The following is a 27032-nucleotide window of genomic DNA, read 5'->3' on the forward strand; positions in this document are numbered from 1 at the left end:
CAGAAAGCCACTGTCACTTTTGGGGATCTTCCCTTGAGACTCTGCCCAAGATCTACCAGCCCTAGAACTGCTTTTTGAGGATCCTTATCCCCTTTCCTTATTCTCCTCACCTAAGTCTCCTTGGCCCACGTCCTGGTCCCCACATTCCTGACATGACTCAAAACTCCATATTCACATATCCAGCTATCACTGACACTTCCACTAGTATCAAAAAGGTACCACAAAAATTTTAAATATCACTTCAACCTGATCCTTCCTCATGTAATTGTATTCAGTGCCGCCATACTCCTTCCAGTTAGGAAAGTCAAAAACTGGAAGTCAGTGTGCCCTTTCTCCTACTCCCACATCCATCAGCAGTCCTATAGTTTCTATTTAAAAAACCAAAAATCCCCACAGTCTTATTGATCCTCTTCCCTCCGTTTCCAAGACCACCATCCAACACCATTTTCTGGTCTATTATCTGGACTCCTTGCTTACAAGCTTCCTCACACAACCCACTGTTCATACAGTAGCCAGTGATTGACTTTTTTTGAAAAAGATAAAATCTCATCATTTTCTTGCTTAAAGCACAATTGCTTCAAAATAAAATCCAAATGCCTGAAATCCAAATAGAATCCATGACCTACAATGCTATGACAATTGGGCCCCTGCTGATTTTTCTCACTTTGTCTGGTACTCTCCCCTCTGCTGCCCACTCACTGTCCTCCATTCTTCTTGCTGTCCTTCACACCAGGCCATATCTCTTCCCATTGCAAGTGCTGCTTGTCTTCTCCAGCTCCTTCTTGCAGTACTCTACTTATCTGGCCTCTTACCAATGTTTCAGCTCCTCACAGAGGCCTTCCTTCCCCATCCACCCAGTGTAAAGGCTGCCTCCACACTCACTCTCAAGCTCATCATTTGGTTTATTTTTTTCACAGCACTAAACTCATTTGTCCACGTATTTGTGCGTTTTCTATTTTCTGTTTTCCCTCCACACTGGAGGCTCCATAAGAGCAGGGACACTTTTTATTTTGTTCATACTATATTCCTAGACCTGGTGCCAACTAGGTGCTCAGTACATAGTTGTTGAATGAATGAATAAATGATCATTCTTTTAGCCTTTTTGGTTCCAAGATTTATTAATAGTGACCCATCCTTTCTTGGCTCCCCTTTGCCCCAGCTCCCAGCCCCAATCAATTTCCCCACTCCAGGGCTTCAGTGTAGTCCCAGAATGTAGGAAGTGGGGTAGAACAGACTTGGACATCATCCAGGTCTCTGACTTTCAAACCTGTTTTTTCCTTAAGGCAGTAAAACTATTCTTTTATCCCAAATCTCTCACAGAATCCCTACCTATCAAATATATATAGCAGGAGCTGCCCTTGTTGAGGGAAAATATATGGAGCTTACAGCTCTGAAAAAGAGTTTGTTGTTCACTGCTCTCTTATTTCAGTGTCTTCATGGTACAGATATACAGGCTGAGGCCCAGGATGGGGCCTTGATTTGCCCTGAGACATACAGTCTCCAGGGCCCTCCATCCAGTGCCTCTTTCCAGTGCACTGGGTTCTAGAGTCTTTCCAGCCAGGGTAGAGGAAGCTCCTAGCAGTATCTACCATGGTAAAAGCGTAGGTCCTCCTCTGGGTACCTATTCCCTCAGATGCTGTTCTGAGGATTATGTGAGAGGCTGGCTGGAGGGTGGACTGGAAGTGCAGGAGGACTGGGTGGGGAAGCTGGGTATCTGTATTGTAAGACTGGTGGGGCTGGGTGCTTGGGCACTGGATGATTGGGAAGTGCTTCCTGGGCATGCAGTTGTCTCTCCCTTCCTCAGGATAAGGCTGTTGAGCTCCTGAAGCAGCTGTTCCTCCAGGGACCCCCTTGCCTGGGCACTGCTCTTGGAAAGGGGCCCTGGAGGGAGATCCGGTGGCCTCTCCTCTTGGCCCAGGGTGCTTGTCTTGGAAAGAAGGGATTGATCAAAGGACTTCTGGCTGGTGAAGGGGGTCTCTGGCTTGTCTGTCCATTCCCGCGAGATGGAGAAGGAAGTAGATGTATCCGTAGTGAGCTCAGGGAAGGCCCCTACCTCCTCGTACACTGGCTCCTCATACACAGGCTCCTCTAGCTCTTCTTGCTCCTCCACAGAACCCTGGGATGGCTTCATCGGCTGTATGGGAATGGAGCAGCAGCGGGCAGGCATAAAGTTAGAGTTACCAGATTTGTATTTATATTTGTGTGTGTGTGTGTGTGCACATGTGCATTACTAGAGATTGAACCAGGGCCTTGAGCATACTAGGCAAGGACTCTACCACTGAGCCACACCTCCAACCCTTTTATTTTTATGTGGAGACATGGTCTTCCTAAGTTGCTCAGGCTGGCCTCAAACTTGTGATCCTCCTGCCTTAGCCTCCTGAGTGGCTGGGATCACAAGCATGAGCCACCACAGGCGGCTGTGTTGCAGGATTATTAATCAGTAACATTTATTGAGCTCTTGGAGCCAGATGTTGCTAAATACTTGGTATTTATGATTTCAGAACAACTTTGTGCAGTGTCTTACACTGCAAAAGAGTGAACTGAGGTGTAGAGGGGTTAAGTTGCCCAGGATCACACAGTGAGGAAATGCTAGTGTGGGGCTTGAATTCAGGTCTGTCTCCAAAATACATTCACTTAACCACTCTCCTTCCAGTTCTCAGATTCTATGACCACTTTCTCCTTTCCTCACCACATCTTACCATCCCTCATTTTCCTCAGTCATGCTGGCTTGCTGGCTCTCTGTCACACACACACACACACACACACACACACACACACACACCCTGATAACCTGCATCAGATCAGACACAGAACACCCAGGGCTACAGCAACACAGAGAAACAAGGGCTGGCAGGTACATAGCTGGAACAGGCACAGTACTCACAAAGAACATGGACAGGGTCCTCCGGTTGTGTAGTCGCCTCTGGGCACAGGTGGGGTGGGGATGAGGGGAGGGGAGAGACACAGAGACACAGTGAGGCCTGGCAACAGGAGGTGGGGGTGGGGAATAAGGTAACAGAGAAGGTAGAGTGAATGGTCACAGTGAGCAGAGAGGGGCACCAGGCTGGTAGGCACACCACTCCTCCTGCAGTGTGACAGGGGTAAGAGCAGGGATCAGGTGGGGGTTAGGGCATGTTGGGGGAGGCAGTCTCACCAGAGTCTGATTGGCAGAGAGGAGGGTGGCTCCACTGTCATCCCCACGAATGGGCAGCAAGGGCATAGTGCCAAACTTCTGACGGGCAAGGTCAGAAGAGGAACGGCGTCGTAAGACCACTGGCTGCTGGTCATCGTGCTGGTGAGAGGGTGAGCAGTTGGCACTGGTGGACTTGGGAGGTACTGAGAGGAATAATGGGGTCCAAGGGACAGAGAACCAGCCTTCGGCCTTTTCCTACCCCTCACCTGGGCTTTAAGGATGCTGGTGGTCCAATCCCACATCTCATCCTCATCAGTGCAGGCCAAGTAGCTGTGGGTGATGAGAGTGGGTTTAGTAGAGAGAAGGATTCATAGCTGAAAGTATGGAGAAATGGTAGAAGGAAAGGAGGAGGAAAGGGGACAGGATGCAGGGTTGGACCAAAGGAGAGGCCAGGCCAGGAGGTACTCACAGGTGCATCTTCTCCAGTAGCAATGTGAAGCCCCACCTGGGAGACAAAGGAGACCAGTGATTGGGTGACCATGAAGGCCAGAGGGGTGATAGCAGTAAGGTCCTAGAAGTGTGGGCTGGGGAAAGAACTCACGGTGTTGGAGGCTTTAACTTCTTACGGATTCCCAGGTAGACTTTGGCACCTTCCAGAGGCCACTCCCGTTCTGGTTTAGAGCTCTGAGAACATGAACAGAGTGAGTAAAGTTGAGACATGAGGAGAGGTCATGGATAGTGAGGTCAAGAGGTCATGGAAATATTGTGGCATGTGATCACAAGGTCAGAGAAGTCATCAGGGAAGCAAGAGACTGGTGAGAATATGGGCTGAAGAGATAGAGAGTTAGTATAGTTATGGCTTCGGCTATATGACCATTCAGCATCCCACCCCTCTAGTTCCAGGACCTCACCTTCTTCTCCTTAAGCAGTAGTAGGTAGCGGTCACGCAACAAAAAGAACCTTTCCTGGAAGCGACTTCCCAGTAAGCGGGGCGGCTCCTCACGACACCGCAACAACCCCACACGGGGGCTCTCACGCCGGACACCTGGGCACAGATGGGCTATGCTGGATGAACAATCCAGGGGAAGAGGTCTGAGGAACGCTGGGCTGAAGAAGGAGACTCACCTGTGAAAAGGCAGCTGGCATGGGCCAGGGGGACTTTTCTCAGGAGCAGGGAGGCTGAACAGGGTTCTGGGAGCTGGCACCACTGCAGGGCCTGCTCTAGGACCTTTTCCTTGGGGTGCAGTGGCCTCTCTGAAGGAGCACAGTGGGGGCAGGTATCAATCAGAATATCCATCCAAAGCATGGAGCCCCCAGCTCATCTCCCACCAGTCATCCATTCACTCACCTATTCAACTATCCAGCCACAGACATGGGTTTTAGCATCAATACTAGGCCAGTCACTGTGCTGGCCCTGGGATACAGTAGTGAGCATTATATACACACCTGCCTTCACAAAGCCACAGCCTAGTAACAAACAGGCAAGCCAAATAACTGCAGACCAATAAATGCTTTGAGACAAACAATAAGCTGAGAGAGTTGACAGGGCAGCAACGGTGATAGGGTAGTCAGGCAAGGATTTTCAGAAGTTGCATTTGAAGATGAGACTCAGCGAACTGAAGGATTAGGAAGAGCAAGCCATGCTAAGATCATGTTGAAAGAACAAGGGCCTTAAATCAGAAAATATGTATTTGGGGAACTAAACAGCAAAGGGGGACAGATAAGAAGATGTGAAATGTGAGATGTAGTCTGGGAAATAAGCAGGAGGCAGATATTCAGGGTCTGTGGGTCACGATTCACGATTAGGACTTTGAATTTTATTTTAAGTCAGTGGGAAACCACTGGAAGGTTTCAACCAGAAGAATGACACAATCCGATATATGCTTGAAGTGTTCATTTGGCTGCTGTGCAGAAAATGAATTGTAGGGAGGTAAGAATGGAACCCTGTCTTTCTGGGGCCACACATTTTAGTGATTAATATTGGGAGGCAGAAAAATAATGGTGACTTCAACTAGGATGGTGGAGATGGAGAGAGCAATTGATTCAATGGAGTCTACAGGACTATTTGGTGGGTTGGGTGTGAAGAGGAAGGAAAGGGAAGAGTCTCAGCGGATTCCAGGTTTTGGGCCTTAATAACTGAACTGTGGTGCTACTTACTGAGTTAGGAAAAAGCAGAAAATAGCTTGGACTTCTTGTTAGGGAAGGGGGCTCTGAGTCTAGTTCAGTCTTAGACAATTTAAATTTGAGATGCTTGGAAGAAGTGGACGTGTCAAGTAGGTCATTAAATATATGAATCTGGGGTCAGAGGAGAGGTCTGGGCCAGAGATAAAAATCGGGGTATTAATGGCAAGTAAAGCCATGGGAGTTCATCCAAGGAGAGATGTAGATAGAGGAAAGCAAGCCCATGGTTGAGCCTTGGGTCCTTCTAACACTTGAGGTCTAGGCAAAAGGGGGAAGAGAAGTCTCCTTTGAGGAAGAAGGGAAACCAAGAGCTTGTGGGGTTCACTAAAGTCAAGAGACAAGAGAACCGAGAAAGAGGGAGAGGGTCAACTGTGTTAAATGTCTTCTCGCAGGGTGAGTGGATGAGTACAGTGTCCATTGTATTTGGTAACACAGAAGTCATTGATGACCTTAACCACATGACCACATGCGCACGTGCACACACACAGACACACACACACACAGGGTCATACTCACCAAGCTCTCCATTCTCGAGAATCTCAAATATCACCCACAAGTCTGTCCCTGCTGCTGTCCCTCGCATCTCCAGTACCTGGTTAGTCAGTTCCTCAGCAGTCAGTGTTGGAGACACCTAGGATCCAGGCAAGAGCAGAGAACCCATGCCGACCAAGCTGTTACCCCTGCCCAACACCATCCTCTCATCTCCGACCCATTCCCTTCAGTACTGACCTTCAGGGTAACACAGTTGTCTGGGAGCTGTTGCTCTATATAAACCTCCATGATGAGGTCTCCTGCCTGGGATAGCTGAGGGAACAGGAGGGGAAAAGGAAGACACAAGAGGTCAGGAGGATTTGAGAGGATGCAAAACCACCAAAGTCAGAAGATTCCTTATGTTGCCTCATATGCACCTCCTCCCACAGAGGTCTCCCAACCCTAACCCCCAGTGTGGCTCAGGCCCTTAAAAAGAGTGGGGCAACTACATTTTGAGCTGTATGCAGTGCTACCCAAGGCAATGCTGCACAGTGGTTGAGAGGACTCAGACTGCCTGGATTCCAGCTTTGCCACTCACTACAGTGTGACCTTGAACAAGTGCCTCTCTGAGCCTCAGTCCTTTTTTTTTTTTTTTTTTTTTTTTCTTTTTAAATCTATCTATCTATCTGTAGTACTGAGGATTGAACCCAGGAGCACTTTACCACTGAACTACATCCCTAGCCCTTTTATTTTTTTTAATTTTAAGACAGGGTCTCACTAAGTTGCTGAAGCTGCTGATTCTCCTGCCTCAGTCTTCTGAGACACTGGGATTTTAGGCACATGCCACCATACCCATTGTTAAGCCTCAGTTCTTTATTTGGAAAAATGAGACTACCTACTTCATAGAGTTGTGTGATGCTACAATGAGATTAAAGGTACTTGGAATATGAAAAGTTCTTTACTGAGGTTTACTATGTATTTATTATTCTCACTGCTTAGTCTGACTTTATTGACTTTACTGACTCTTCGTTGGATCTACACTTAGAAGTAAAGTACTGCTGCTACCATTCTAGAATCCTCATGGTGTAATGAGTGGAGCAAACCCTAATCAAACCCACTGCCCAAAGCACTTCCTTCTTTGGGTTTTCCTTGTCTTCCAAAGAACTAAGGGCCCATTTGCAGAACAGACGAAAGGAAACTTCCTTGACTAAGCAGATGGTCACCTTCTTATCTTGATGTCCCCTTCTGCCCCACTTAGGAGTCTAAGGTCAGGGCAAGTTACCTGCACATCCTTCCAGGTGGTGATAAGACTGACCTCCAAGTCAATCTGAGCAACCTGGTCAGAATCAATCTGTGAAAGAGCCAAAAGTTTAGTGTGTGGGATGCTGGTAAAGAATGAAAGCAAGGCACTCACTACAGTGTGACCTTGAACAAGTGCCTCTCTGAGCCTTAGTCCTTTTTTTTTTTTTAACAGGTCAGGGGGACCTGTTAAGAGGGCTGAAGGCCTAAAGAGCCAAGAACCATTGGGGTAGGGACATTGAGGATGTTATGGGAGAAAGAGGCTCAGAGAGAGCTTTGGGAGGCGATTCATAATGTAGAAGGGTAGCAGAGGGCTTGAATAGGGTTTGTTGAGGTGGGCAGGATGGAGTCTCCAGGTCCTGCAGAGGTAAGGGAGAGAGGTTGTAGGGCAGGGCTCAGGAAGCCTTACATCAAAGACAGAGATGTAGCCGTCGATGAGCTCTTGTAGCACCCGCACCTCATGCTCACCCCGCCCATCTGTCTGGAACACGCTAGGTGCAAACAGCAGGGCCAGGTTCCGTGTGCACATCTGGTTTAGAGCTGCACACTTCTGCACCCTGCAGAGGAGTGCCAGGGTCATAAGGAATGCAGCTCATGTACCCCTTCACCAGTCCATCAATTCATTTGGCAAATACTTATTGATCTATATGCTAGACCTTAGCCTAAGCTCTTGAGATACAGCAGTTACTGGTCTCAAGGACTTCACAGTCAGGAGAGACAGTTAAGGCATGGATGATTGAACCCAGGGCACTTTACTACTGAGCTACATCCCTAGTCCTTTTCATTTTGAGATAGGGTCTTGCTAAATTACCAAGACTGGCCTCAAATGCATGATCCTCCTGCCTCAGCCTCTTGAGTTGCTGGAATTTTAGGAGTGTGCCACTGTACCTGGCAACAAACATTTTATGTAAAGAGCAGACAGTACATATTTTAGGCTCTCAGGCCATACAGTCTCTGTTGTAACTCCTCAGCTCTGCTGTTGTAGTGCAAAGACAGTCATAGAAAATATGTAAATGAATGGGCCTAGCTTTGTGCTTTACATACAAAACTTCATTTAGAAAAGCAGGCAACGGGCTAGATGGCAATGGAGCTGTATGTAGTTGGCCAATCTATTCAATATTGTATAACCCTCAGTAAAACACAGACAGGGATTCACCCTAGAATCACTCAAAGCTTTTCCCTCCAACAGACTGGTAAAGGTAGATCTACATCTTATTTATCTTTGTAATTCTTATATCTATCTGACTTTGATTAATAAAACAAAATAATATTAATTGCTAATCATTTCTGAAAGCTTACTACATGCCAGATACTATACTAAGTATTTCACATGAATTTCACTTAACTCTCACATAGTCTGAGATAGATACTATTCATTAAATCATTTTCCTTATAGAAGTGAGAAAACTGAAGCTCAGAGAGAACTAATAACCCACCCAAAGTCACAAGTTAGAATAATGGGAGCTAGATAAAGCCTAAGTCTGCTTGACCCCGAATTCATTCTCCAAACCTTAATGCTCCAAACTTTTCACTTAACAACTGTTTGTGAAATGAGCTAATAAATTAAATTGTAGAGTTGGGTTAAGTTACAAAGGGTCAAGAAGGGATCCTGCAGAAGGCCTGGCCATACTGACCGATAGAGATGCCCGATGAGGGTGGCCAGTGTACGGCGGTTGACCCGAGGCAGACAGCCAATCACTTGTTTGTATTTCTCCAAGCGCTGATTCTTCTGAGGCAGTTCTGGGGATGGAAAGAAGGAGGGTTGGAGAGGATTCAGGAAGAAAGAACAGAGGCTGGAGTGCAAGGAGAAATTTTTATAGAGACAAACCCAAATGACCTCCCCTGAGCCAAGTCTTCTAGATGACCCTCCAAGGGTAGGGAGTGTTGTGGGGCCAGCTGCCCAATCCCACCAGAGAGTCGCATGGATTCTGGTGGGAGAGGTTGGACATCCTGGAGGAGTTTTGGTTCTTAGGGATCTTGGTAGTACCGGCAGCTTCCCTCCAGCGAGGCAGCAATCGAGCAGAGGTCACAGGATCATCAAGCTCGCGAAAGAAGCGTTTGAGTGTGTCAGTGACATCCTCCACAAAGTGTTCCCCTGGTCGGAGCTTCACTGACCGAGCATCCCGACGGAACTCAGCCAGGAGCCGCAGGCTGCGGGCCCTAGCGCCCCCTTTCCGATATACACCTTCCAGCCTGAGCCCTGAAAATAGTCAGCAGTTTCTGTTCACCACTGTGTAGACATGCCACCACTCACCCTGCAGCCCATCTGTGACCCCATGACATGTTATGAAATTATTGGGGTTGGAGGGTGGTCAGGGAGGAGGAAATCTGTGCATCTGTGGTCTGGATTCTCAGCTCCCTACTGGAGTCTTTATCCTCAGAAAAATCCTTCGCTGACCTTGGCAATCACACTCACCCCCATAACTTTCTTTCTCTCACCACTTTTATTTTTAAACAGTACTCTGAAATCACATTATAGTTAATCTGCATTATCCTTAGATTCTATGTTTGAGCATTTCCCTCCTCACTAAAATTCATTTGTAACCCTAAAATCAGTAATTTGTCCCTCTGTATCCATGGAGAAATGATTCTAGCATCCCCTGCAAAAGAAAATTCATGGATGCTCAAGTCTTTTGTATAAAATGACGTAGAATTTGCATATGACTTATATGCTTATACATGAAATCATCTCTAGATTACTTATAACACCTAATATGATGAAAATGCTATGTAAATTATTGTTAGTTATCTTTCTTACAGAGAGTGACAAGGGAAAAAAAAGTCTACACATTCAGTACAGATTCAGTTTTTTCCCCCAATTATTGTCTCTGGCTGTGTACACAGATGTAGAGTCCACAGATATGGAGAGTCGGTTGTACTTCTGGTGCTTTCAGGGTCATTTATGAATGCGTACTGAATAGAAATTTGAGCCCTGTCCACGCACGTGTTCCTAGCTAAGGTCTCAAATTGTAAACAAATGTTCTTTTCATGGTATATGCACAGTCACATTTTTCACATTTTTTGTGCTTTTTGTTGGTGTTTTCATTGTTTAACATGGCCCCAAGTATAATGCTGAAATGCTTGTTTACTGTTTGAAAGAAAGAATGCTGGGATATGCCTTACAGAAAACATTCATAGATAAACTTCATTCAGGTATGAGTTATGCTGCTGTCGGCCTCAAGTTCAGTGTTAATAAATCAACCAGATATATTAAATAAGGTGTCTTTAAACAGAAAACACATAAAACAAGGTTTTGATTGATCGGTTGATGAAAATGTGACCAGAAGTTCAGAGGAACCTAAACCTGTATCTCCCTTGGGGCAATAATTCAGTACTACACTAATTAAGTGTTTGCAGTGGCTTTATAGAACATAATTGCAAATAAGAACTGATTATATTTGTTTTCTTTCTTCTTTCCCTTTTTTTTTTTTTTTTTTTTTGGTAATGGGGATTGAACCCAAGGGTACTTTACCACTGAGCCCCATCCCCAATCCTTTTTATTTATTGTTTTGAGACAGGATCTCACTAAGTTGATGAAGGTCTTGCTAAGTTGCTGACAGTGGCCTTGAACTTACAATACTCCCACCACAGCCTCCCGAGTTGCTATGGTTATAGGCATGTTCTACCACACCTGGATATATTTATTTTCTTATTACTTGTCTCTCCTACTACTCTATAAACTTCCTAGTGCCTTCCCTATCCACTGCCGTATCCCCATCGTGTGGCACATTACAGTTCAACAAATATCTAGGGAATGAAACAGTGGTGCAGGAACCTTAAAGGGGAGGGTATGATCACACACCTTTTCTGAGGCCTTCTCACTGCGCCTCCAACTGAATTCCCTCTTTGAATACAAGAAGGCTAAGAAGAGGATGGGGTCTAGCTAGAGTGAGTAGGGGAAGTCACTGAACGAAGCTACAGCCAAGGTATGAAGAATGTCATTAGTCACTGACTATTCATTATTCATCATGGGTAAGTACAACTCTTTGTAGGATCATAAAGATGCCTTTTCTATTTATTTTTTTCCTTTATTGCCCTTTTTTATATTTCATTTTATTTTTTGATGCTGAGAATTGAACCCAGGGCTTTGTACCTTCCTTACTTTTCTGTGAATTTTTCTTCTCAAAATTCCTACCTCCTAAAGAGGGTTCATAGGAGAGATAGATTCTATTTGATCCTTCCTTAAGTTGGAGAACAAAATAGAGGCCAAAAACTCACAAAGAGTTCTGGAGACCACTTGGTATAGCTGGCATTTTATGCCTAGAAAATCTTACACACAGAATAATTCTGCTCAGCCCTTCAGGGATTTTGCTGCCTGCACAGTTTGGCCTGTGCCTCATAGCTGCCCCCTGTGTACACTGTGGTCCTACATCCTCAGTCCCATTTCCAGTGCTGTTCTTACCCCCAGGCCCACGCCCCAGTAACACCTCTGAACACTTATTGCCTGCACTCCATGCTTGACATGCATCATCTCATTGTCACAACTATCCTGGAAAACTAGGACTGCTAGTTCCACTTTACAGAAAAGCAAAGAAGTCCGCCAAAAGTCATGTGGCCCATTGGTGCCAGGCTGCAGTACCTGGAGGCAAAACTCTTTCAGGTGATCCCCAACTCTGTGGCTATTCTGTGCCCACCCCCCACTGGCTCAGTATCAACCAGTGCCCACTCACCATGCTGGGTGACAAAACTAATACAGGCGTCCACAATGATGGGAATGTCACCCCGGCTCATCTGCTGCTCCTGCAGCCCTGTGCCACCTCCACCAGCAGCCCCCCCAATGGCTGCATTCCACGCTGAGAAGTCCAGTCGGCCCTCCCCCTGCAGATAGAGGGTCCTGAGACCCAAGAAGTCTGAGTTAGAACCAGCTCTAGAGTCCCCTGGCTGAGAGGCTCTGCAGCACAGTGACTTGACTTCCCAGAGCTACCAGCAGAGGGCAGCAACATTCAACCCAGATGGTCCCTGAACAGGAGAAGCAACTTTGAAGAAGCAGGCAGTCATTGGGTTCAACAGGCCAGGGTGGAGATAGTGGGCAGCGCTCCAGTGAGCCAGGGCAGGGGGCATGATCAAAGGCAAGAGTGATGTTTACCTTCCTGTCTCCACCAGGACCAAATGCTCCTTTTTGTCTGGGGTGTCCGCTGCAGAGACCACACCTACAAGACATTTTTTATCATCATAGTCTTCATAGTGATAATTATTAAGTACTTAAGATACGTTGGCACCAGGCTAGGAACCTCACAAACTATACTCCACTAAGTCCTGTGAGTTACGTACTATTATTGCCGTGTTACAGGTGCTATATTACAGCTCAGAGAGGTTAAGCAACTTGCCTCAACATTACTTGCTATAAAACAGTAAAGCTGAGCTCACACTCAGGTCTCTTGTCTCCAAAGAGCCTAAAATATTGTCTAACTCTGTTCCTCCTTTAGAAGGAAGAACAGCAGTGAAGGTAGCCAGTTCTCTCTCCCAGTTCCCAACCACCCAGCCAGTAATTCCAAATAATAATAATAATAGTAATAACACTTCTCGAGTACTTATAAATTGCTTCCTACCAGGCTCTGTGATAAGTGCTTACATGCATTGCCTTATCTGAACCTTATTGGAACCCTCTGAGGAGGGTCTTATTTTTGTGTCCATTTTAAAGATGGGAAAATTAAATCATGGAGAAGTTAAGTAACTTGTCCACAGGTACACAGTGGTAAAGGTAGGGTCTAAATCTGGGCAGTGTGACTTCAGAGCTCATGCCTAAAGTCATGACATTCTACTATTTCCCATAGGATCCCCAAATAAAAAAGATCCATTCCCACCCACCCACCTCCAAAGCCACCCTGCATCCCTGTTTCCAACCCTACTCACTGATCTCCTGCAGTCGCCGTAAATGCACCATGTCCTCAGGGGCTGGGGGACCAGGGCCCGGCGCTGGACACAGGAAGAGGTGGTCACCACGAAGGAGGCCAAACCCTGACAGCCAGAGGCCAGAGGCCAGGGCCGTATGGGAGGGGGACCGCAGCCACAGGCGGCCCAGCCGCAGCAGCCCTGGGCCCAGCAGCTGGTGACAACTCAGCGGGGAGAACCACTGCAGAGCCAGGGGAAGACAGAAGAGAGGAGGGTGAGGGAGAGGAACAGAGTTAGCAGGTAAGAAAAGCAGAGAAAGAATAAAGAGAAAGGAAACAAAGGAGAGACCCAAGGAGACAAGAGATGGATAGAGAAAGACAGGAAAGAAATTCAATTTAACTTGCTACAGTCAACAGAGAAGAGACTATGTGGCAGCCTTGTGCCCATAACTGGGGTGTGGGAGTAGCCAAAATGTTCTGAGTGAAGGATCATGAAACCCTGGGAAATCCCACCACCACAGGGTGCTAGAGAGAGACTTCATGGAGCAAGTCTGAGGTCCACCTTGGAGCAATGCTTCTCGCACTACCTTTGGTAAAGGACCAGAGGGTCCTTTCTTCCTTTTCTTCCTTCCTTTATTTAAAGTTCCAATCTGTCACAATCCAATACCTTTGTTAAAAACAACAAAATTGAATTGCCAGGAAGCTGAGATTTTTAAAAAATCAAGAATATACAAGCCCTTAACTTGATTCTACATACAAAATTACTCTGCCAGTCAGACATGGTGGCACATGCCTGTAATCCCAGCGATGCAGGAGGATCTCGAGTTTAAAGCCAGCCTCAGCAACAGCAAGGTGCTAAGCAACTCAGTGAGACCCTGTCTCTAATAAAATACAAAAAAATAGGGCTGGGGATGTGGCTCAGTGGTTGAGTGCTCCTGAGTTCAACCCCTGGTAACAAAACAAACAAAACAAAACAAAACAAAACACTCTGCCAAACTGCTATAAAAGATTTGAAATGCTTCCTCTCAAATTCTGTGCTTATCCTGTCATGAACTGAAACAGACCAGGGACTAGTATGTGACACACACTTTGTGTTGCACTGACTTAAAGGATGAGCTTGGGCTGGAACATGGGTCAAGGGTAAAGTACTCATCTGGTATGTGCAAGGCACTGGGTTCCATCCCCAACCGCAAAAAAAAAAAAAAAAAAAAAAAAAGATGCTAGATTCTTGGTAAATATAACATAAGAGGTAACAGATCTGGCTAGGAGGGTCATAGAAGAGCCCTGGAAGGATGTGGAGACAGTTCGTTAGTGTGAGTAAAAGGACAGGGAGAGTGGGGTCAGAAGTTGGAGCAGAGGTGAGCATTTCCTACTGAGGAGTGTCAACCACTGCAGAGGTGACCTAAGAAGGCCAGAAGGAAGCTCTTGGACATAAGAGGTCACTGGTGGCCTTTAGGGGAGCAGCTTGGGAGAGTCTGGGTGGAGGAACACAGCTGTGAGGGTTAAGGAGGAATTGCAGGCTGCACACGACTCTCTGAGAAGTTGTCAGGAAGGGAAGGAGGGCGCCGGGGTGAAAAGTTGAAGGTGGAGAAGAGCTCAAGGAAAAGCTGTTTTAGGATGGGAGAGACTGTCGTCATCATCATCATCATCACCACCACCATTATTATTTCAACACCCACATATGGAGGGCTTGCTATGTGTGGGCCTTATATGTCACTTAATCCTCATCCCCAGGGGGTGAGTCTTTTACACCCACTCTGCAGACGTGGAAAAGCTCCCAAGGCTGAGAGTTGTAGAACTCAAATCCCAGGATGTCTAACTCTGACTCTAGGGCCTGAACTTTTAATTTCAGGAACAAGGTCCAGAATGGACAGACTGGCTTATCTAGAAACAGAGAAGCTGAGCCTGGTGTGGTGGCACACACCTGTAACTCCAGCGGCTTGGTAGGCCAATGCAGGAGGATCATGAGTTCAAAGCCAGTCTCAGCAATTTACCAAGGCCTAAACAACTTAGGGAGACCCTGTCTCTAAATAAAACATAAAAAGGGCTGGGAATGTGGCTCAGTGGTTAAGCATACCTGGGTTCAATCCCTAGTACCAGGAAAAAAAAAAATGGATAAGTTGAAACATATGAAAGTAGCTTTGCCTCTGGACCTATTGGAGAACTGGAAGAAGGGGAACAACGGGTGGACAGCAGGAGTGAGTCAGCAGCAGCTTCTCTGTGAGCAGAGGCTGTGGCACAGTGAAGTCTGGGGCATGAATTCTGGAGACAAAGGCTTGAATTTTAGTCCCGTGCTCAGCTGCTTCCTAGCTCTTAACCAACTGACATTACAATCTCTATGATGTAGTTTCCTTATGTGTAAAATATTAATAGTGCTTACCTCTGAGGGTTGTTGTGGAAATTAAATGAGATATTGAATGGATAGTGCTTAACACAAGGCCTGGCACAGTATAAGTGCTCAGTCAACTTCAGCTGTTTATTAGTGGAAGTGGTGAGCATAGTTATAGCAGTGTAAGAGGACAGGATCGGGGGAGGGCAGGGATGAGGGAATGATGAGTGAGGGGAGGGGTCTCTGCTACCTCACCTTTCCCACTGCACTGGTCCAGGCCTCCAGACTGTCAGCTCCATCTGTACCAAAATGCTGGATCCTCCCCCCAGTGAGGATGAGCTCAAAGGAAAAGGGGAACCTGCAGAGACGATGAGGTCAGGGTGGAGAATGGGGACCAAGGAGTAGCCGTCAGGCTGGAGACTAGGAAGAGCATAGAGGGCTATTACCTGTCAAGGTCACCAGGGTCAGTAGGTGGGGGGCTGACACCCAGACATACAACATCCTGAGGTTGGATGAGGCTGAGGGGTTCAGGACTGCTTTCAGATGCAAACATTTCCAAAGCTGCTCCCAGCACACACCACAGGCGGGAAGGAGCTACGTGGGAGAGAGACGGTCAGGGGCAGCAGACCTCTGCCCCCACTGTCATAGTTTCCATTTACCAGATATACTATGCCAAGCCTTCTTCCTATGTATGATCCTACAGAATCTTCACAATAACCCTATGAGGTGAGTACTATATTCAGTCCTGTTTTGCAGATGTGGAAACAGGGTCAGTTTGAATCACTTATCCAAGTCACATAGGTAGGAAGTAGCACAGCTGGGATTTGATCCATACAGTCAGACTTTAGAGCAGAGGCTCTTAACTATCACCCAGAGCTACCACCTGGTATGGTCCCTCTTTCAGCTCCAACCCCCCAGCCCACTCCAGGGTGTGGCCCCACTTCCCCATCCCAGCCCTGTCTTCCTTATCCTTCTCAGGTACATTCATGCCTTCTGTGCCTGTCACCTCCCATCCCTCAGCTCCCTCTCACCATCCCGACCCCTGCGAGAGGGAGGAGGTCCAGGCTTGTTGCTGATGGGGCTACAATACAGGAAGCTGCTGTAAGTGGCAGGCACCACCACTTCATTGTATACACCAGGACAGGGGTCTGCAAGAGGAAAAAGTGACAGGTCAGGACAATGCAATGGGATGGACTGACCCTCCTTAGGTAAAGGATCCAATGGGGGAAGACCACAGGTCCCAACTCTACTGGCAGTATGGCCAAGTAGAGCCACATAGGGTTGGATTCCTCATTCCCCAGATTGAAGAAGGTGTCAGAGTAAGAAGACAGGGAGGTCTCTAGCCCAGTGCATGTCCTTTGCCTCTTCCCACCAGCCAGTCAACGAGGCAGCCAGCTCTGGGTGAGGACCTCAGAGCATGGGCCATTCTGTATCTTGACCCATTCAGCCTGACCAATGGAGATCAGCATCACTAAGCTGACCACGTCTTTGAGTGATTACTGTCCCCAGGGAGATGAGACTTGATCAATGGGTTGACCGCGTCAGGAGGGGACTGACACTAGCACCTGGCACGTCCTGACCCACCAGGGGCTATGGCCTCAGGTCTCATCAGACATCTCAAGAGCCTAGGAAACAAGCCCTGGAGGATCTGAGAGGTTGGCAAACTGCCCAAACTGAGTCACTCTGACTGATGGGATGATGGGATAATTGGGGTCTCTTGGAAGAACCAAGTCACAGGCTAGGGTTGAGAACTCCTAGGGAGAGAGAAAGGAGGTACTTGGAGGGGGGTGATCACCTGGGGGTAGAAGGCCAGACAAGCTGCCATCAAGGGCTGAGGGGGACCAGGGTTCCTCCCCGTCAGAGGCTTCAACACAGAGAAGCTGGGTCATGTTCTTTAGCAGACTGGGTCCTGCCACAGCTGCACACAATGCCTGTGGGGAGGAAAACACCTGTGTCAGCCTCAAACCCAACCTGAAAGCCCCAAGGACAGTCCTCTGATCACCAAAAACAGCCTCCACCCCCAAGTCAGGACATTCCAACTCAGACACTACTTCCTTTACCTCCCATCATCCCCAACCTGTCCCTCCTACCTGAAGAAGCTGGCTATGGTCTGGATACTGAGGGTGGGGCTTTCGGAAGAGACCCAGCCGGTACTTTCGGGAGATGAACTCTCCCCGAGGGCCGGGGGCTGAATCTGGATGCAGTCCCTCACCTGGGGGTACTGTCCCTGCCCAGAAGCGGTTGGCACGATCATTTCCCAAGACAATGAACAACTGTAGGATGACAAGGGGCAAAGACAAATGACCAGAACTCAAGATAACCCATTTCTGTCCCCAAGCTGGGCCCGAGGATGCTCCCCTTCCACGCCTCCCCCCTTCCCCCCTGCAGACCCCTCACCTGCACAATCTCATTACTCCACACACTTGTGTCCAGCTTCAGGCTCTGCACTTTGGAGATCCCAGAACCCAGGGCCCGGTGCTGGCCTGTTAGTGTGTGATGGGTATGTGGCATGGGTACCAAGTCCAGCCCCAGCTCTCCACCCTCTCCCCATTTGGGCTCAAGGCTGCAGCCCTCACCTGCACACTGCTTGCAGATGACCACCCCCAGGTTGACAGCAGCCCAGTCTGGGCGGGAGGCCCCACAATCTGCACAATGCCGGTTTGCCCGATTTGACCAAATCTTCTCAGCCACCTCGTAGTCAGACAGGGTCTCGGTTACTGCTTCCTGCAGAGCAGCCGCCCAGCTCTGCCGAGCCCCCCCAGACTCGGCTGTGAAGCTGAGGGATGGACAGCCAGTCCGTGGGCATGGACCACCCCCACATTCCATCCCAACGGTCATTCCTGTAGGAGCTACCACAGGCCACATCTGGGCCAGCCCAGACCCTCCTGACATCTTGATCTTGCCCACTTGGCTCCCATCAGTACATATCCACTAGTATCCTACAGAGGCCTCCAGTCCTCTGTACCCTTGTGCCTCCCTGCAAAAGTCCCCTAGCCTGCCTCCCACCACTTCAGGACCCACCTGAAGCAGCGATGGGGTGTGAGCAGATCGAAGCTTCGACTCTTGGTTTCCCGGACGCTACAGCCTTGTAGTTCAATGAAGCAGATCCCAATGCCCAGAGAAAAGGCCTGGCAGAGCCGGAGGGTGGGCACTATGAATTGCCAGAATGGGTTGGGCCAGGCTCCTTGACCCCTACCCAGCCCTCTTTACCTGTTCACTCTTGTGCAGTGCCAGCTCTCCGGGGCTCAAGGCAGCAAACACCTTGGCCTTGTGTCCACGCAGTTCTAGCATGCCGGTGCGGAGGGGTCGGGGTGGGTGAGGGGGCCTGGGGTGGCCCAGGAGGCGCTGCTCCTTCAGGCAGGATTGCAGTGTGGAGCACCACATGTCCCGCTGAGCTGGTGGGGGAACAGGGAAGCAGGTCAATGGGTGGTGTGCTCACATAGCCTCCCTCTTCCCATCCTGGCCCAGCAGGCCCTGGCCCTCACCCTCACTCTCTGTGCGGAACACAAATACCCTCTGGCCGGTGATGACCTGGAACTTGTTGTCCTTGCTACTGCGGGTCATCTCAATGGCAGTCAGGGGGATCACGCCCTTGGGAAAAGGGTCCTGGAGAGAAAGCCAATGGCTCATGGGGACAGGAATTGAATCATTGTACACTGACCCCTCGGTCCAGTGCTGACCCCTAGGTCAACTTAATGGCTGACATCAGGCAGATGTTGGCCATCCCCCCACAATGAACTTTTAATCCTGAGCCTCTCAGTTCCCCTCTCCCTCTCTCTAGTCTCCTTATAGCATCTCCAGTCCCCCACCTTGTCACTGCCAAAGTACATCAGACTCCTCCCGTTGAACTGCACAAAGCGTCTCTGGAAGACATAGTTTCTAAGAAAGGAATGAGGGGCCAAGATCAGTGAGTGTCTGGAGATTCTTGGGTGGGGGATCACAGGGTTTCGGAGCACTTGGAACTTGCCCCCCAACACCTCCCTGTCTCCCTCCTCTTCCTTCCCTTCCCAGCAGCCCACCCCTGAGGCGAGAGCTTGTCTAGCCAGCCACTGAGCAGGGGTGTGGGGCGGTCTGAAGTGGAAGAGAAGCTGGCGTAGGGTGAAATGAGGTCATCATTGGTCTCCTCTGTGTCCAGGGTGGGTAGCGGTAGGGCAGAATCCCCAGGTAGCTCGAGGCTGGCATAGCCAGCATCTTCCCTTGCCTCCAGATCCTGTCTGCTGAGCCTTGTGGGGGCCAGAAGAGGGAAGGACACACATGAGACCTTGGACACACTTTCTAACTTTTCTACCCCCACCCATAGCACATAGTAGAATACCTTGCAGATAGTAGATCTATACGGAGGTTGGGAATCTAAAAAATTAGCATGGAGTTTCTTCCCTGAGCACACTTGGAATTTTTACTGAGAAAATTGTAGTCCTTCTCTTCTGCATTAGTATTACTGGGGTGAAAAACTGGGGAAAGACTGTATAGATGGCTTCCTGCCATGGTTGTCCATAACTAATGAACATGTCCTATTGCTTCTTTCTCCGAAATGTTCCTGACTTTCTCTTCTAAGACCAAGTATCCACCAACTCTCACTGGAATGATGTAAATTACCCATTTAGTCACCTGCTTTCTTGCCCTTGCTCCCAAAATTCATTCTCCTACAGTCACTAGTTCTCTTTTAAAAATTATAAATGAGATCATTTCACTCTCTGCATTAAACCTTTCAATAAGGTACTATTTGCACTTAAGCTAAACCCAAATTCTTTGTCATAGGCTGCAAGGACTCACACACCTCTGCTCTCTGACCTCATCTTGAGCTTCCCGCACCTTGGCTTACTGCAGTCCAGTCACATTCTCCCCCTCTTCAGAGTCTTTGCATGTGCTGCTCCCTCTGCCTAGAACATACTTCCTTCCATGCTTCCCTGAGCTGCTTTTTTTCATCCTTCAGGTCTTTGCTTATCTCATCTTCTCAGAGAGGCCTTTCTTAACCACCCCAAGAGGAGTCCTCTATTATTCCAGTGGTTCTCTACCTCAACACCACAAAGTTACTTGGTAATCTTAAAAATATCTGTACGTGGGTTTCATAACAGACACTTAAGTTTGAATCCCTGGACTGGGGCCCAGGCATCTGTAGTTTTAAAAGTTCCCCAGGCTAGGAAATAGCTAAGGTTGAGAACCACTACTCTACCCTATTCGTTTCCTATTCTGAGAAACTGAAGCAATCAGATGAGAATCCCTACAGACTCCCAGTGCCACATTTACCCAATGTCATGCATATATTCCTACTGTGACTATAATAAGTGCCCCTGTCTAGAGCCAGACCCTCCTCCGTGCACATGATACTACTCCTTCCACCTACACATGGCTCCAGATTCCCTCACTGCATGGTTTGTTTCCCCTCCACCAGATCATTCTTATTCGCCTATACATAACATTCCAACCTACAAAAACCCTGTATTAACTCCACTTCCACTATCAACAGTCATTTCAACTCTCTGCTCTTCTTTGCAGAAAAACTCAACAATGTCAAGTACTCATGTTTGACTCCTCTCCTTCCATTCTCTTTTAAACCCGCTCCGATCAGGCTTTCACTTCCACCACGCCAAGACTGCCCTTGAGGAGGTCCACAATGACCACCACGTGGCCAACTCCAGAGGTCAGTTCCCAATAGCATCTTACTCAGCAACAGACCTCTCAGCATCATAGGACACAGTTGGCCTCTCCTTCCTCCTCAGGCACTTTCTTCATTTGGCTCCTAGGACACCACATTCTCCTGGTTTTCTTTCTCCTTCACTAGCCCTTACTTTTTTGTCTGGTTTGCTGATTCTTCTTCTCTCAAATCTCTTGATATGGGAGGGCATTAGGGCTCTGATCTTGGTCCACCTCTCTGTGCATACTCACCCATATGCACCAAATGCTGAGAACTCCCAAATTGAAATCCCTAGCTCAGAACTCTCACCCAAACTTGAGATTTGTGTACCCAAAGATCTATGTGTCATCTCTTCTTTGATGTATAACACACGCCTCAAATTTAACATGTCTAAAATGGAACTCCTGATCTATGCCATATCTCCCACCTGCTTTAAGTACATTCTTCCTTGTTTTAGACCATGGTAACTCCATGAACTTATATTTGCTCAGAACAATGCTATCCAACAGAGATCTATTGAAACCAATATGTAATTTTGAAATTTCTAGTAGCAACGTTAAAAAAAATTTAAAGAAACAGGTGAAGTTTTAGTAGTATATTTTATTTAACCCAATATATCCAAAACATTAACATTTTAGTATGTAATCAAAATAAAAATTACTAAGATCATTTATATCTTTAACCGTTATATTTATTGTATTTTTCTTTTCTTTGCCCTTTTGTTCTAAGTCTTTGAAATTTGGTGGATGTTTCACACTTACAACACCTCTCAATAAAGATTAGCCACATTTCATATGCTCAGTGGTCATATGTGGTTAGTGGTCACCAATAGGACAGCACAGGCTCAGACTGAAGCCCTCAAAGTCATGTTTGATGCTCTTTCCTTCTCAGATCCCAAGTTAATTTGACAGTTTGCCCTGAAAATATAGCCATTTCTTATCATCTCTATTACTATCGCTACTCTGAGATCTCTCATCTACATAATTGCAATAACCCCCTAGCTGGCCTCTCTGCTGCCTTTGCCCCCTACACACCATTCTCAACACATCACCCAGAGGGATCCTTTTAAAATGTAAGCCAAAACGCTGAGGATATAGCTTAGTGGTAGAGCCCTTCCCTAGCATGTGTGAGGACCTGGGTTTGATCCTCTGTGCCACAAAAAAAATTAAATAAATAAAATATAATGTAAGTCAAAACCTTTCCAATAGCTTCCCCTTTCACTTAGAGTAAAAGTGAAAGTCCTTACAAGGTCCTACCCTAAGGGTCCCCATTATCTCTCTAACATTATCTCTTCTCACTCTTCCTAGCCTGGCCCATCTGCCTCAGGCATGCTGCCAGTCTCCCCCAGGCACATGCACTACTTGAATCCTCTATCTTGCTTCAGACACTCTTCCCCCAGAAATTTTCATGGTTAACTCCTCAGCTCCATCAAAAAAATTTTTTTTAATTTATTTTTATTGTAAACAAATGGGATACATCTTGTTTCTCTGTTTGTACATGAAGTAGAGGCGTACCATTTGTATAATCATATATTTACATAGGGTAATAGTGTTTGATTCATTCTGTTATTTTTTCCTTCCCCCTCCTTCAAGCTTTTGCTCAAAAGTCTTCTCCCTGGTACCACTCCAGAACTAGGGATTGTACCAGGGATGTGTTACCACTGAGCTACATCCCCAGCCCCTTTTTACTTTTTATTTTGAGACAGTCTCACTAAGTTGCCCAGGTGGAACTTGAATTTGTGATCCTCCTGCCTCAGCTTCCAGAGTTGCTGTGATTACAGGCCCAGTTTAAATATTCTTGATGCTTCTTCTTTTTTTTTTTTTTTTTTTTTTGTACTGGGAACTGAACTCAGGAACACTTTACCACTGAGCCACATCCCCAACACTTTTTATTTTTTATTTTTGGATAGCATCTCACTATGTTGCTTAGGGTCATGCTAAATTGCGGAGGCTGGCCTCAGACTTTCATTCTTCCTGCCTCAGCCTCCTGAGTCATTGGGATTACAGGCATGTGTCACCATATCCAGCTTCAATGACTCTTAATGAAGCACTGAAGTCCCCTCACATTGCCCCTGAGTCCTCTTACCCTGCTCTATTTTTGTTCATGGCACTTACACCATTTAATATATGATGTAACTTCCACTTATTAATTAACTATTTCCCAGACAAGAGCAGGGATTTCAGTGTTCATTGATCTATCCCAAGTGTCTACATCTGGCATGTAATAATTATTGTACAACAAATTTTTCTGAATGAAAGAAGAAAATGTGCTTCTTCTAATTTTTACTTATAAATCTATTTGTCTATTTCTTTTGTTTCCTGTTTACCCCATTGATTCACAAGCTGCCTAAGGGTAGCACTGGGTCTTTTATGTTCATCTCATATCTTGAATACCTGGTTGGCACATGGTAGGCACATTTGATGAATAACTGGACACACGGCCACTGCCAGTTCAACTGCTCCTCAAGCTTCCCCTATCCTCCCACTCTTCTGAGTACTCACCTGTGTTCAGCCCTGTCCTGACAGACACCTCTGCCCTCTCTTCTGTCGGAGCTACCTGGGACCCCCACAGGTTGGACACCATAGTACAGACAACCAGGATCCATAATGTGCACTGGTGGGGTGAGGAGAAGGGTAGAAAGAGGGAAGAAGAGATCAGGTAGGAGTATCTGAACTCTGGAAGGGCACTATCCCTCTCTCCTGAGCCCAGGAAAACCCACCTACCTGTGCCTGTTGTGGGCCTGAGTGCAGGGATGGGGGCAGCTGTCTGAGAGCTGTCTGGAGTCCTGAGGAGAAAGGCCTGTTGGTTACCAAGGGACAGGGGTGAAAGGACCACCTTCATGCCCTGCTCCCATTTCTCCCAGCATCAGATTCCTAGGTAGCCAACTCCACTTACATGTCTTGAGCTGTCTGTGCACTGCCTCTTAAATCCAGGCCAAAGTAGATAGCATTGGGCATCATCTCCATGGTATTCAGGGTTGAAGTCTGCTCAGATGAGCAGGCAGGGAGGGGAAGAGACCTTGGGCTGGACTCTGAGATCCTGGACACTTCTGGTCCCCAGAAGGGTGGGCTCAGCCCAGGCCTCTGGGTGGTAGTAGGGCCACTGAGACCACTAAACACCGTCCTGGGCTTGGGCACGGGCTTTGGGGGCTGGGCTTGAGGGGCTGGGCTGGGGGGTGGCTCCATGGTACTATTCAATTTGGGATCCAGGGAACCCTCCGCAGTGCCCGCCTGCAGCAGGCGCAGGATGCGTTTCCGGTGCCCTGTGGCGCTGATGCCCAACTGCCTCAGCTCCTCGTGGCCCAGGCCTTGGGCTGCACCCACTGTAGCAAGGCCATGTCTCCGAAATGTGTCTGCATACTGCTCCAGATGCACCGTGGCCAGCCACACAGCGATGTCCAGGTCCTGAGGGGCAGCCATGGGGGCTCAGGCCATTGCTGGGGGGAGGGGCAGGGTGAAGGAAGGGCTCAGGATGAGATTCCCCCTCCCTGCCCCAAAGTCTGAGGCCTAGACAGCGGGTACCAGCCTCTAGTCTTCCTCAAAAGAAAAATGCCCAAAGGCCTGCAATCTGGAGGTAGACCAGTCCAGAACATTAGAGTCCCCCACTACCCCTACCCCCCACATATAGTGGAGGAACCTGAAGCCCAGCAAAGGAAAAGGACTTGCCCCAGGTTCACAGCAAGCAGTGTTAGTGTAGGCCCCCAAGTGCCTGCCCCTGACGCTAGGCCTGTGTCAAAGTTCTGTCCTTGTTCCTATAGACTCAGTTGAGTAAGCAAGGGACAAGATGCTAGAACTCTGCTGGGTAGGGGCTGTTGAAATTAATGTAGCCAGATCCAGTTGTGGTCTAATGTGGGGAGAGCAGCAGGCTAGGTAGACTAGAGAAGGAGGTGCAGACCCCACTCCCACTGGCTTCCAGAGCTGAGATTCAGGCTGGATATCCTAATCCTGGTGGTTCCAGTTCCTCCTCCCCTTCCACCTATTGTCTCTTCACAGACTTCCTTCCTGTCCCGCTGGCCTGGCTGCCTCCACATCCTGACTGCTTTGGTCAGGCTGCCCAGAGGGCCCTAACCAATCCCACTGTGTGGGGTCCCAGCCTGGGCAGAGGCCACTTAGGGAATAGGGATGGGTGGAGAACCAGGCTAGAGATGAGAGACCAAAGGCCAGGAGTAGTCCAGGGTCTTCTTCATTCTCCAGCCTCCCCTAGCATGTTCACATGTGTGTGTTACACACATCCTGCCTACAGGAACTCAGCAGTGTGAAATGACTCCCTCCACACCCCTTTCTCCAAGCCTTCTTTTTCTGAGCCTGACTTTCCCCTTCCCATACCACTGGGCTCAGATGGCTAAAGCTCTGACTCACTGGGCAGCCTGACCCTAACCCTCTTCTATTCCCTGAATCTCTGATTCTGTTTCCCCTAAATTTTACCTCTGCCTTCTCCCTGTCCCAAATCACTCCATCTCCATCTCTGCCTCTAAATCTATCTTTGTCCCTCCCCTTGTCCCATTTCATTTTGCTCTTTGTCATCATGTTTGTCCTTGCCACAATCTTCAATTCTAACTAGGTCTTATCGTATCTGCATCTTTGGCCTCTGACCCTGGGTTTCTGTCTCCGCCTTTGCCTGCACAACTTTCTCTGTTTCTCTTCTACTCAGTCCCTAACCAGGACTCCCCTCCATCCCAGCATCAGTTCTGGCCTCCCTCTGACTCTCTCCAGCCGGCTGGGCCCTATCCCCAAGCCAGGGCTCGGTTGCTGAACTTCTGGCCCTGAGTCAGGGCCCAGTTTCCCTGTGACTCAAGCCGGGTCGAAGGCACGGGTCTGGGAGCCAGGAGGTGCAAGCTGGACAGGGGCGGCGGGGGCGGGCCGGGCAGCGCCAGGCAGCGCTGCTACGCCGAGGGAGGGGGCAAGAAGGGAGGGGGCAGAGGCCCGCGACTAGAGGGAGGGGCAGGTCGCGGCGGGGAAGGGGAGAGGGAGGGGGCAGAGGAGCGGGAGACCGCCTGAGCGGAGGGGTTCTGGGAGCCCACGACCGTCCTGGAGGAGGTGATGGGGTGGAGTCTGGGAAGTAGGGACCCGGGGGCGCGGGGGACCTCACCTCACTGCGCGGCCGCCGTCCGCTCCCCGGTGCCCGCCGCGCTGTCCAAGCTCCGGGTCCGCCGCGCGGGCCCCGCCTCCCGCAGCCCTGCCCCGACGGCCGGCCCCGCCCCGCCCCGCCGGTTCCCTCTGCCGGGCCCCCGCCACTCCTTGTGCAAGCGCGGGCCTTCAGGTGGTTTGGGCTCCTTACCCAACCGCCGCCGCTGATATCTGCAGGTCTGACCTCTGCCCTCTCGCAGACAAGAAAGGGACCAGAATACGGTTGGCGACTTAAGACCGTCTTAGGCAGAGAGACAGGCAGGAACCAGAACGGAGTAGGGACAGAGGTGGAAGAGAAAGAGCAAGAGGGCGCCATTGCTTCTTCAGCCCTACCAAAGGAAAGAAGAAGAGGTCGCGCCGTTAGCCTTCGGGGCATCTCTCCGGCACCCCCCAGGGTGGCTGGACCCTGGCACCCAGTTAAATGGGGGCAGAAGCTGAACCCCCAGAAGTCACCGATAGGCACAGCTCTTAGCTGAGGAACCTTTCTCTGGAGCCCAGCGATTTGACTTGAGCAAATTGGAGCGAAGGCCCACAAGAGGTGTCTTAAGGGTTTCGTTGCCCCTAGAATCCACCTAGGTTTTTTTCCGAAGGATAAAGATCAACAAGGCAATATCCCCACTTTTGAACCAAAGTTCGTAGTTGCCTTTTGTGGATAAGGCTGGCGTCCTGCAAGGGAGACCAAGCACGCAGCCTGACTCTCCCACGTGAAAATTGCTTGCAGGGTTCGGGAGCTGAGAAGAAATGCCTCTTCTCCCCTCTCTCATTTAATTTCCTTTTGTGGGAACTCCAGCCCTGCAGCATGTCCCTCAGAACCTGAGGAACTTCCCTCTCAGAGCAGGGCCAGTGTCGAGCTGTGTGGTGTTGGGGGTGGCGGTGGTGTGCTGGCCGGCTGTTTTCCTGTTTGCATGAGAGGAAGTTGGCTGTGAGTCAGCAGACACAGGAACTGTTAGTAGCTGGGGGAGACCCCTGCCTCAGGGGAAGACCAAGGTAGTGTGGGGGAAATGGGTCCCACCTGTCCTGGCTATCC

The 27032-nt window shown here is 48.7% G+C and overlaps 1 protein-coding gene across 3 annotated transcripts; it reads right to left on the reverse strand.

The window, feature by feature from the left end:
- Positions 1-1114: 1114 nt before the first annotated feature.
- On the reverse strand, positions 1115-26029 carry Arap3 (ArfGAP with RhoGAP domain, ankyrin repeat and PH domain 3). Of its 3 annotated transcripts, none has more exons than XM_047555554.1 (33): positions 25968-26029; positions 23775-24315; positions 23603-23664; positions 23381-23492; positions 19264-19467; positions 19054-19123; positions 18730-18850; positions 18455-18639; positions 18266-18372; positions 17821-18020; positions 17642-17727; positions 17335-17517; positions 17040-17175; positions 16276-16392; positions 15691-15838; positions 15500-15602; positions 12938-13157; positions 12171-12234; positions 11755-11918; positions 9072-9284; positions 8719-8824; positions 7494-7641; positions 7068-7136; positions 6044-6118; positions 5831-5945; positions 4259-4387; positions 4045-4178; positions 3735-3817; positions 3603-3638; positions 3400-3463; positions 3155-3292; positions 2885-2923; positions 1115-2134 (listed from the first exon to the last, which is right to left on the reverse strand). In XM_047555554.1, the coding sequence occupies exons 2-33, from the start codon at positions 24296-24298 to the stop codon at positions 1649-1651; spliced, it is 4641 nt and encodes a 1546-aa protein (XP_047411510.1). In that variant the 5' UTR covers positions 24299-24315; positions 25968-26029; the 3' UTR covers positions 1115-1648. The 3 variants fall into 3 exon arrangements, with proteins under 3 accessions (XP_047411510.1, XP_047411512.1, XP_047411511.1); XM_047555556.1 differs by having other exon boundaries at positions 23775-24283; positions 25968-26006; XM_047555555.1 differs by lacking the exon at positions 2885-2923.
- Between the last annotated feature and the right edge of the window lie 1003 nt (positions 26030-27032).

The sequence above is a fragment of the Sciurus carolinensis genome, chromosome 6 (assembly GCF_902686445.1).
Source record: "Sciurus carolinensis chromosome 6, mSciCar1.2, whole genome shotgun sequence".
NCBI lineage: Eukaryota > Metazoa > Chordata > Mammalia > Rodentia > Sciuridae > Sciurus > Sciurus carolinensis.